A 12366-nucleotide genomic window follows, 5' to 3' on the forward strand; every position below is an offset into this window, starting at 1 on the left:
AACCTCATCTTGAAAGAGGTACGGATGGGATTTGATGAAGGATTCCAAACTATGAGGGTGATATGGAAACAGGAAGAATTAAAACCAGCAGATGAAGACTAGAGCTGTAAGACAGAAAAGGAAGCTGAATAGGCTAGGAACACAGCCGAGAAGGAAAACAGATACCCTAAGTAGAATGAAAGTAGAATTGGAAATAAGAAGAAGTCTGGGCTGGCACTGGGAGAGAGAGGGAAGAGGGCAGAAACATTAGAGGACATGTTGGGACTGGAAGGGGGAGGTTTGCAATAGGACAGGTTAAGGAGGCAATATCTGTAGGATTTAGGCTTCTCTGTAAATCTGGGCCTGAGAGAAAGAACAGGCATTTGTACAAAGATAGGAGAGCATATTGTAATTACTCTAAAGATCTGAAACTGACCCATCTGTGAAGTCAGGATGGTTTCACAAGTTACAGGGTATTTTTTAAACTTGAAAAATAATGTTAAAAAAGCATCCTAAAGAATTTAGGTTAGATTAATCAGGTTTTCAAAATCAACAGGTTTGTGTTTTGTATAATTTTGGTAGGACTTTGGAAGATGTATAATTTGTATTTACTTTCTTGGCATTCTTTCCTGTTAACAAGCTTAACACCAGGATTTGCTGCCTCTTGAATGCTTAATTTTACAAATTTACTCTCTTCTAGTGTACTTCATTTTTCAGTTACAGTTTTGAGGAGTACTGGTGTACATCTCAAATTTTGTCAGTCAGATAGACAGTTGTAAAGCAGAAAGTCTATTTCTGCTAGGAAAAACAGAATAGACTTGCTATTTCAGTACTTATGGGATGTTTATAAGAAGTTGGAAATGTTGAGTGAATCTTGTTTCACAGACATATCTGATAGAAATCTTTGAATATCAGTATTACATTAGGCTATGCTGGATGTGTTTTATAGTTTCTCCATTCAGAAAGCAGCTGGCTGCTTTGTGTTCTTCCGTATACAGACTCTGTGATTTTACCATTAAATGTTTCCATTTGGTCTCACTGTATGCAGAGTTTGAAAAAATACTATATCATTATCCTCCATTTACAAAACCTGACTCTTCTGATTGAACTCTCCTAAGCATTCTTATGAAACAGCGTTTAAGTGCCTCTCTGAATACTTTACCCTGGAAATAACATTTTTTATAACATTTTGTTAAAATGTCATCAATAAATAATAACATTTTGTCACCCTGGTTTTAGCAAACTTCAGGTAGGCACACAGACTTAAGGAAAAACAGACAAGGAAAAAGCTAAGGTATTCATCAACTGTTTTGCTTCAGTCTTCACTGGCAAACTCTCTTCCCACACCTCCCAAGTTGATAGACCACAATACAGGGCCACCATAAAGGGACCAGGGGAGCAAAGTCCCTCTTACTGGTAGAGAAGATCAGGTTAATGCCCAGCTAAGGAACCTGAACATACCTAAATCTATGTGAGAGGCAACCCAGAAACTGGAGAAAATGGTCAATGTATTTGCCAAGCCACTGTCTGTGATATTTGAGGAGTCATGGCAGTCAGGTGAAGTTCCTCGAGACTGGAAAAAGAGAAACATTACACCCATTTTTAAAAAGGGTAAAAAGCAGGACCCCTGGGAGCTACCAACCTGTTCCTCTGTGCCTGGGAAGATCATGGAACACATCCTCCTAGAAGTTATGTTAGGTCATATGTAAGACAGGAAGATGATTCAAGATAGCCAGCATAGCTTTACCAAGACCAAGTCCTGCCTGACCAACCTAATGGCTTTTTATGATGAAGTGACTACGTTAGTGCACAAAGGATGAGCTATGGATGTCATCTGTCTGGACTTCTGTAAAGTCTTTGACACTGTTCCCCACAACATCCTCCTCTCTAAGTTGGAAAGAAATGAATTCGATTGGTAAACTGTTTGGTGGATGAGGAATTGGTTGGATGGTTATACCCAGAGGGTAGTGGTCAATGGCATGATGTCTATATGGAGATTGGTGACAAGTGGTGTCCCTCAGGGATCTATACAGGGTCCAGTGCTGTTTAATATCTTCATCAATGACATATACAGTGGAAGTGAGTGCACCTTCAGCAAGCTTGCAGACAATACCAAGCTGAGTGGTGCAGTTGACATGCTTGAAGGATGGGATGCCTGGACAAGCCTGAGAAGTGGGCCTGTGTGAACCTCATGAGGTTCAAAATGACCAAGTGCAAAGTCTTGCATCTGTGTCAGGGCAATCCCTGATATTAGTGCTTGATAACAACCCAAAACAATCTCTGATTCTATAACTTCAGAGTTCATTCCAGATGATTCTCACATATGGCAGAGGGATCTTTTTTTTTTTTCATATTCGTTAGCTCAACCTGCAATTTCCTATGCATTCCCAACCCTTATTCTTCTATGAGACAAAAAGAACTCTACTTTTTACTATGTCAAGTTTACTAAAGTTTCTTGATGGAGAAAAATCCTGCACACCCGCATTCCACTATTTTTTTCCTTAATTGCCATATTAAAGCATAGGGCGGTTTTGTTTTCTTTTGCTTTCCCTTAGAGACCATCTAGGCAGATAAGGAATGTATTTTGACATTGTGTTAACCTGACTCTATACAGATGTGCACATACACTTGTGCTGAAATAGTAGCCAAGAAGCCAGAGATACTATCTGGCCAAGCAAAAGCAAATTTGACAAAGAGACTCTGAATGGTACTGCAGTGGAGGAATTATTGGTAAGCGCAACAGCAGAGTAAGGTCAAAAGAAAACTGACCCTTCATAACCTTACCAGAACAAAACAGATCATGCACATGTAAGCTACTTTGACAGTCCAAAACAAAGTACAAAGTCTTTTTCTGAAGTTACTGTTCATGATTGGGTTGATTAGCCTGCTCTGTATAATGACTGAGCAGACCTACAAAATCATCAGAGAACTATGTAGTCTAGAAAGTAGGTACAGAGAAGTATGCATAGCCTATGTTTATGCATGTTTCCTGTGTGTAAGCTCTGTATAGAACAGATAATTGAACCTCAGGCTAATGTGAGATCTGAAGTTCTCTGTCCAGGAGGGCATTGCTATTCATTTCATGTAACAGCAGAAGATAAGCATTTGCTGCTGTTAGTCAATAAATACGACTTATAGATAAATTTCATTTGTGTGTTTCATTGTACCTAAGTTGGCTGGATGACATGTATCCGTGTGAACACTTACTCGTTTTGGAGCAAAACAATCTTCCCATGGTTGTAAATGATGTGTATAGCAGAACAGATTTAGTGTCATGTCTGCAGCCAATCACGTACAAAGTATGGAGAATGTATGAGTGCTGAAACTATTTTTGTGTGGTAAAACAAAAATAGAAACATGCAGTCTGAGAGCAGTAATGAAATATTGAAAGTATCAACACTTGAAAAGCATCCTCAAGTAAAATTAACAGCAGTTAATTTTATCAACAGTAGTTGATAACCACACAGAACATTTGCAGTTTGAGCGCATTAACTCTGTTTGAGAAAAAATGTCATACTATTGAAAATTCAAATTGCTTTTAAAAAAGTGACTTACTGGTGAGCTCAGGAGGCAGACCGTCCAGTCTCTGCTCACACAGCCTCTGTGGGGGCAAACTCATCTATTGGATTGTTTACTTATACATTGATGTCCACAGAGTGATTATAAAGAGCATCATAGTGGACACCTGTTTCTTCAAGTTAATTCTAGTGAAAATTGCTTCCTCTTTGTGCCTTAGAAACATTCCTACATCTGCAATCCTCAGGGAAAATACTTGAAGTAATCCCCTTGTTTTTGTTAAAGACCCTCTGAATCCCACCTAAAGCTTAGGTGCTAAATGGGATGGAATTGTGTTGTAACTGCTATTTGACAAATGACAGCCAACATAACAGCCATGCTGGGTTAGGGTAAAGGTTTATCTGGTATTCTAACAATTTGTTGTTAGGTGAGTTCTGTGTGATAAGTATCATCTTGCATTTAATAATTGCCAGAGGATGCTCTGCTTTGAGATATTTCAGTATCCTCTTGAGCAAGTGTTAACTTTTAGCATCCACAGCATCTTACAGTAAGGAATTTCACAGCTCTCGTGTGTGAAGAGCTGCTTCCATTTGTTTTCATTCTGCATTTGTTAGCTTTACTAGATGCACTCACACTTATTTGCTGGAAAATACAGTTGATTTCTATTCTCATTCTCCGTGCCACTCATGATGTTGTTATAGACCCCTCTCATTTCTTTGTTTTCCTTACACCATCTCTTTTCCAAGCTGTAGAGTCCTAGCTTGTTTGAGTAATTTCTTCCACACAATGCGACAGAGTAAGCACATGATGTTGCTGGTTGTCAAAGGTAGTCCTTACTACTCTTCTCTGATGCTTTTACCAATTCTTTTACATTCCTTGTGAGGTGAAGTGCTAGAATGGCAGTCAGCATTCAGTACACAGGCAACAGCATGAAATGTAAAGTAACATGGTAATTACTGTATTTTCTCTACTGATTTCACAGTAATTCCAAAAATGTTGATTTTGATCATTATTTAAAACTGAGCCAAAGCTTTTATGGGTTGATTTGAGATAACTCTGAGATATCACTTGTCAATGAAAACAGTCAGCTAGGAGTTCATCATTTTATGTATCACGTATGTGATTTACTTTGTAAATATTTTTTTTAATTTCATGTTATTTAATGCTAAGATTCATAAGGTTTTCTACTGTTCTTCACATCACACTCATTTTACATAGTCCAGTAATTTAGTATTTTATCAACAGACTTTTTTACTCCTCTCTTTTCAGAATGCCTGTTAAGTACGAGTAGAATAAATGAAGTCCACTTCTAAGTGGAATATTGTCAGTCACCTATAACTACTTTGTAGGGATATTCTCAAAAATGTACTTCATTTCTGCTTTTTGAGAATTACATGTACTTTGGAGCACTGGAACAGGCTGCCCATAGAGGTTGTGGAGTCTCCTTCTCTGGGAACTTTCAAAACCCACCTGCATGTGCATTTGTGTGACCTGTCCTAGGTGGTCCTGCTTTGGCAGGGAGTTTGGATTCAGTTATCTCCGGAGGTGCCTTCCAACCCCTAACACTTTGTGATTCTGAATGTCTGTGAAAGTTAATACAACATTGTGTTATGATATTTCTTCATATCTTTAGATATGGGAAAAATCAATGTAGCTGAAATCCATGATATCCAAAGGCATATCCTGAGGGATGTACCACTAATAACCACTGATGCGTAATACTCCCTATCACATGTAACGTGGTGGTGAGGACAGGAGACAACATCTCCTTAGTATCTTTCCCATGAAAGACTTCAGTGCATACAATTTATATTGATTAACATTTTTTTAAAAAGATATACTGTAAGGCCATTGTCATTTGCTTGTTCCTTAACCACATATTGAGAATAAACAAGGACTGAGTTTTCCACATACTGTATTTTGTTGTCGTTATAGTAATGAATTTTCCTAATGATGTTTCAAATACAGGTTACAATAGTTACATAGATAACCATACTAAAACTTAGTAAACTCTTAGAAATACTGCATTAATTTTTGAAATTTATAACTGTAATGAACAGAACTAGTATATATTCTAAGTTTGTTTATTTTTGAATCATCAAAACCTTTTTTTTTCTTTCTGCCTTTTTTTTTTCTTTTAGGTATAGACAAATGCAGCTTGGCACAGAAAGCAAAGTAGCTGAACTTCTTCACCAAAGTAAGTTGAAGTCCTTTGAATGTGAACATGTTCAACTCATGCAACAAGAAACAGCTAAGAATCTTTCACAATGCCAAATGGAATGTGAGAAATATCAGAGAAAACTGGAGGTATGTTATATAGAGACACTTTACAGGGCATTACCTAATTGTCTTAAATTAGAATGTAAAATGGAAGAGCTATGGGGAAAAGTAGCAATGAACGTACATGGCTGAAGTAATACCTCCACCAAAGTCACTGAAGCAGAATTGTGGCAGTTTTAGGCTGTGCCTAGGAAAATTTTCCACGGATCTTGAACAGAAAGTGATAAAATGTAAATAAGTTACCATTGGATGTAAAAGGGAAAAATAATGATAAGGTCTAAATAATCATATTGGTCTGATTACCAACATAAAGGCAATTGTATACACTAACTTTTTCTCTCTTTTTGGTTTCCTTCACTCTGGCAGATACTAATTACTGTTTCTGCTGGCTTTGCTGACCTTGGCTGTGTTCTTTCTGTGGTTAAGTGCTAACAAGCGACTCTCTGCTTTTCTTCTCTTTCTTCTCTTGTCCCTTGTACAAGGGGGAGGGAAGGGAGCAGTGAGGGGGAAGCTGTTGGTAGCCCCCTGGTTTTGTCCAGGGGGGTTCTTCTGTTGTTTATAAATTGTAAATACATGTAAATATGTATTTTGTACATATTAATTGCATTCCATATTTTAGATTGTAGTTTTGCTTTTAAATACAGCTTCATTTGCTTTCAACTGAGCTGGTCTAGCAATTTTATGTTGGGGGGAATTTCAACCCACCACAAGAATCTAATGGCAAAGCTTATTAAGTCTGACCAGCTCGTTGAAAAACAAGACTTAAGGGAGAAGAGAGTAAGAGAGTCTCTCATGGAGAGGTGTTGAAGACATGTTGAATTTTAAGTGAGGTATTTATGCTTGTAGCGCAAAGCTGCTTATATCAGTCTATGTGATTATTGTAGGGAAGGCAGGCAGTTACACTGGAAGAGTTATGGTGAATTCAGAATCATTATGAAAAACTGGGGTGTGTAATAGCATTGTCAAATAATGTGGTGTGCAGTATTCACATGCAATTCTGGAACAGCTAAAGAAGTCAAGGAGAGCATATTGTACACAGCTTTGAAAAGATCTGACATTGCTAATCCTATTGTGGTGTGTTGATCTTGGCCAGTTGCCAGACACCCACTCAGACACTTTCTCACTTCCTCTCCTCAAATTGATGGGAGACAAATAAAACTGAAAAAGCTCATGGGTAATATAAAGTTAGGGAGATCACTTACCACTGGGCCAAACAGACTTGACCTAAGGAAAACTAATTTCACTTATTACAAATTGAAATATATTTGGATGGTGCAAAACAAAGACAAAAACTAAAGCATCTTTTCCCATCCTTTTCTCTTCTGACTTTAATTTCCCTCCTTAATTTCTGACTCCATGACCTCCCCCTTCCCCAGCAGAGCAGGGCTTGACGTTAGTCCATAACAGCTCATCTCTGCTACTCCTTCCTCTGCACACTTTTACTCTGCTCCCATGTGGATCCTCCAATGGCTGCAGCTTCCTTCAGGAGAAATTCTGTTCCTACTTGGGTACTCCACGGGTTACAGATCCTGCTCCAGTATGGGGTTCTCTGTGGGCTGCAGTGAAGATATCTGCTCTGGTGTGGTCTTTTGTGGTCTGCAGGAGGACAACCCGCTTCACCATGATCTTCTCCAGGGGCTGCAAGGGAATTTCTGCTCTGGCACCTGGAATGCCTTCTCTCCTCCCTCTCACTTTGGTGTCTGTAGCAAAGATGTTTGTCAGTTTTTTTTCCTCTCACTCTTTATTGCCATACATCATTTTTATCCTTTCTTAAATACGTTTTCCATGAAGTGCCACCATCTTGGATTCTGGGCTTAGCTGTGCCCCTGTGATTGCTCAATTGGAGCCAGCTGGAGCCAGTGGAATCCAGCATGGAGCAACCATGGCTGCCCTTCACAGAGGCCACCCGTCCCTCTGCCTACTGCCAGCACCTGGGAATCTGCACCCAGTGAACCTGTTTACATAATGTTGAATAATTTGGACCTGTTTACCTTTACAAGCTTAGAATTTACTATCTTTCAAACATGTACTTTCAAAAACTAATCGTGTTCACCTATTTTAGTATCAGAAAGATGTCTGGTACTCAGAGAGCAAACTTACCTTAAAACAAAAGTTAGTCCCAAGATCATGGAATTATAGAATTGTTAGGGTTGGAAGAGACCTCAAGGATCATCTAGTTCCAACCACCCTGCCAGATCATATCACTGAGTTCAGTTTATGAGATTTAAACGAGATTGGCAATGTGTATCTAAACCAAACGCCAAGATACAAACTGGACAGGGCAGAATAAAAAGGTGTTTTTCCAAGTGCCCGATATGGCAGCCTTCATGTTTTGGAGAAGGATGTTTTTCTTCAGGTCCCTCCATTTCTAGTGCTGAATCTGCCTAGGGTGTTTATGAAAAACTATAGAGTGGAAACAGAACTGGAGTGTTTTAAAGAAAATGTAACTTCTTGTTTTGTCTGTTTTGGGACATTCAGATCTGGCTGATGAGGTTAATTGTGGTCACAAGCACTGGGAGTGCCAGTTTTCCTAGATTTTGAGGTTGCCAAACAGATTTTCAGTTGTACAGACATGTCTAAACTTTGAGAAGATAGTTAAATTTGAGTTATATATCCATTTTCTTTGTGGATATTTATGTGATCTAGAATATTTGGCATTCAATTCTACTAACACTGTTGGCACTTCCTTTTCTCTTTAGAGAGGTGCTTTGAAACTCATTTAGAAATATTCTTGCAGAATTTAAATACTTGATGTATGAGGTTTTTACTTTTTATTCCTTATGGCTGAATTCTTAATTTTTAAATTTCCTTTCTTTTATCAATATATTAAGGGTTTTTTCTTACTCTTCTTACAGGATATCGATCCTAATTAATAGTGTATTCAGTAGTATCTTCTGGCTCAGCAACAGTTGCTTTGTGAACCAACTCTTGCTTTTATTTGGATTTAAGTGGAGAGTAGTTTCTCTTCTTAGGCATGCTAAAACTAGGAAACAGATGGTTTATTTGTTGCCAGCTTTTAACCTATTCATTCATTCTTCTGTGGTTTAAACAAAAACAAATGGATTAACCTGTATGTTCCCCCAACATGTAAGTGAGGGAAAAACAAAACACAAAAAAGTGAGACAAAAAAAAGTGAGATAAGTATACCATTTACTGAGCAAGTCAGATAATCATAATACAAATACAGAATTACCTTAGGCTTTTTGCAGAAAAAGCACAGCAGAAAGCAGCAAGCAGCAGGCAGAAGCAAGCGATCTGTTGCAGGTTTAAGAACTTGGATGTCTTAATCATGGAGTGGAAAGCCCTCCAAGTACCAGAGAGGTGCAAGAAGGTAGACCGGAAAGTGTAATCTTCTGTTATTTCATTCCCATCAGCCTGCATCTCCCTTCCCAATATAAACTGTCTGCATAGTCAGTTTCTGCCCTTTTCCTTCCTCTCTTCTTCCATCAGGCATGGACTCTTTGGTATTTGCAGGGGAGTGGGGCTTGGTGCAGGCAAGCTGATTTTCTTGCTGGGTCATTTGTGCCTGGGTAGGGAGGTATGGGAGGGGCTTGGAGGCCTCGGGGTATTGAGGCCTGGTTCGGGGGGGGAGGTTTTAGAAGGTCATTGCCTAGTGAGGTTTTGGAGAAGCCCAGGCTGGAGAGGTAGACCAGGGCTGAATATGAATTGTTGGGTATTTTTGTATGTTTTTGTATTGTCATATATAGTTGTGAATAGTACTCCCATTTAAATTTCCAGTTCTTTCCAATCCTGTGTGGAGCGTTTTCTTTTACTCCTTTGGGGAGGGGTAAAGAGCATCTGACCGCTCCCTAAAACTATGACATGAGCTAAAAATCCAAGCTTCTCCCCCATCCCTTCTCCTCCTGCTGCCATCTCAGAGGAAGAGCCTACAGCCACAAACCAGAACCCAAAACCAGCAGCCAGAACAGGAAGCCTCCCGTATTAATCTGAACTTCAAGTCCCATAATGTTTTGCTCCAGACAGCACTTTCATTTTTGAAACTGACATGAGGCAGGATGGTATGAATAGCAGCAAACTTAAAACTCAACCTATGACACACACTGGACCAATCTTTTTATATTCCAGTGGCTTGTTTTCTCTAAGCATTGTGCATTCTTTCATGCCACTGGCAATGGATCTGGTATTACTGCTGTATTCACTATACATGCATTTCTGTATCTTAAGATTTATATTCATTTTTCATCCTGAATGTTTGGTATTTTATTTGGGAACTTAGCATTAAATTTAGCTACAGTATTACTTGATTACTTCATTTTGGCAAGATTTTTTTCTGCAAAGCATGTAGAGTGATACTTACCCAGGATTTTTTTATGATAGTTGTTTTTATATTCTTTATGTTATCAGAGTTGTTTTATATTTTCCAACACTGTATCAAGCTTTAGTTCTTATACAGACCTTCATAAATTTTACTTTTCAATATAAGCTTTTTTCTTTAAGCTTAGTGGGTTAAATTACCTTGGTCCTGAATATTAATAGTATTAAGTAAAAAACAAGAATCTGTTATATCTTAAATACCAAATTTTGATATTCATGCATTTACTGTTTTTTTTAATTGGTTACTAAAATCTAAATCCAGTTAAAACAACAAATGTAAATGCATTTACACTGTTTTAACTGCTATGTATTAATTGTTTCATCTGTTACCTTGCTTTTACCTAACTCTCCTTTAAAATTTTTGTAGCTTTTTGAGAGAGTCTTAGAATTACTAAGGTCTGAGGGGATAGACATAAGCGATAGGACATGAGAGTGTAATCTGTGCAAGAGAATATAGCTGAAAAAAAACCTGGGTTTTAAAAGTTTTTTAATCTTTCCTGTGCAAAAGTTACATCAAGTATTTAGTATCATACTGCTAAGCATTTCACATGTATTATATTTTGCCTCTTTCATAAATAGCTGTAATGCTGAATCCCTGATATTTCCTTTATCCATTCTCACAGGTGCTTACGAAGGAATTTTATAGTCTTCAGTCTTCTAGTGAAATGCGCATCACTGAACTTCAAACACAGAATTCTGAGTTGCAAGCAAGGCTAGATACTTACGAAAAACTTGAGAAAGAGCTTGATGAGATAATATTGCAGACAGCAGAAAGTAAGTTCTGCCACAAATTCTATTGTATCCGTAGGCGTTGCTGGGAATTATGACAAGATGTCTTCCTTCTCAGAGTGTTTGGAAAATATTACAGTGCCTGTCATTCTCTCTCCTTGTGCCTGACAAGTAAGATGCAGTAATTACTTTGATAGAAAATATTAATGTCAGGTTTCTAAATGTATTTGTAAATATGTATCAGATAAACATGAACCTAGACATACAGATATTAAAAATCATCTCAGTGGTTTTTTGCTTCATTTATCTTTTCCTTTTTCTAATAATCCATTATAATTAGTTACACATTTTATGATTTTTCTATTTAGGTATATTCTGAATACTGGGAAACCATCTTTGTTGACAGACAATTTTAAGTTTCACAACACAGTACAGTGATTAGTGTGATGTTTTTGCATTAATTATGAGGGGGAAAGCCCTTCCTTGTGTTGAATTAGTAATGATTAGACATTAAGTAGTTGCTTCTGGCAGATCAGACTCTTCCAAGTACTAAAACCTGGATTAAATTCAGGCCTGATTACATTTGAAAATTTCTGTCTCTGGATGGCAAAAATAACATTATGCTCTCCAACACAGAAAAATTCCTGTGAAATCTTTATTGATTTGATTCTCAGCCTAAACAAATCCACAGGGCAAATAATTTCTAATTAAAACTAAGACTCTAATCTTGACGTCTTTTAGCCTGTGTGTAAACAAACCAGGATGTTTTAAGACTTCAAACTAATTTGTAGAGTCTTCTTGTCCTTTTTCTATTTCTTCACTCCTCCAAAAAACAATCACAATTTATAAGTAATGTTTTCCCGGTAGAAGATCATTGCATAAGCTTGATATACAAACAATAGTATACAGCAAAGTACATATTACTGGGATGCAGTGATTTTTGTGTGTCTTTAGTAATTAGACTATACACACTTTATTAATTGTTATACACTACAGCTTGAACTTCTTAGAATGACATGGATAATCAAAGGTTCCAGTCTGACTATAAGCATGTTTGCTATATACATGCTTATGTTTTAGTCAGTAATGTGTGTAGATATATCAACTTGCCTAAAGAGTATTTATGTATTAATGCATAAGTTTTGGACCTTACTTTATTTTTTCCATGGAAAAGAGTTCAGGATGGTGTTTTTTGTTTACACAGATTGACATTTCCTTATGCTTCTTGGGATGGCAGTAAAGTTTTTTACAGAACAAAAGCATTCTTAACTTCTTATTATGTATTTTAATTACAGTTAATATTCTGTGCTATAGAATGTGATTTAAAGGAATTAAAATTTCTAAATGAACTGTTCTGGTAAAATGCAAATAATTTATTTTCTGATTTTATGGGATTAAAAAAGGGAGCTATAGTTCAATATTATTTCAATATACTTTCTATTTAATTCCTAGAATTGTTTTTTCTTACTATTATTATATCATAATTGATAATGGAAGTTGGTATTAATACTAAATAAGACTGAATTC

The 12366-nt window shown here is 37.2% G+C and overlaps 1 protein-coding gene across 1 annotated transcript in view; it reads left to right on the forward strand.

The window, feature by feature from the left end:
- Nucleotides 1-12366, forward strand: part of PIBF1 (progesterone immunomodulatory binding factor 1) — a 124415-nt gene that overhangs the window by 73393 nt on the left and 38656 nt on the right. The window contains exons 10-11 of the mRNA XM_054385371.1: nt 5637-5802; nt 10734-10884. Coding sequence (XP_054241346.1) covers nt 5637-5802; nt 10734-10884 — 317 coding nt within the window. The remainder of the gene's footprint in view (nt 1-5636; nt 5803-10733; nt 10885-12366) is intronic.

The sequence above is a fragment of the Indicator indicator genome, chromosome 1, assembly GCF_027791375.1.
Source record: "Indicator indicator isolate 239-I01 chromosome 1, UM_Iind_1.1, whole genome shotgun sequence".
NCBI lineage: Eukaryota > Metazoa > Chordata > Aves > Piciformes > Indicatoridae > Indicator > Indicator indicator.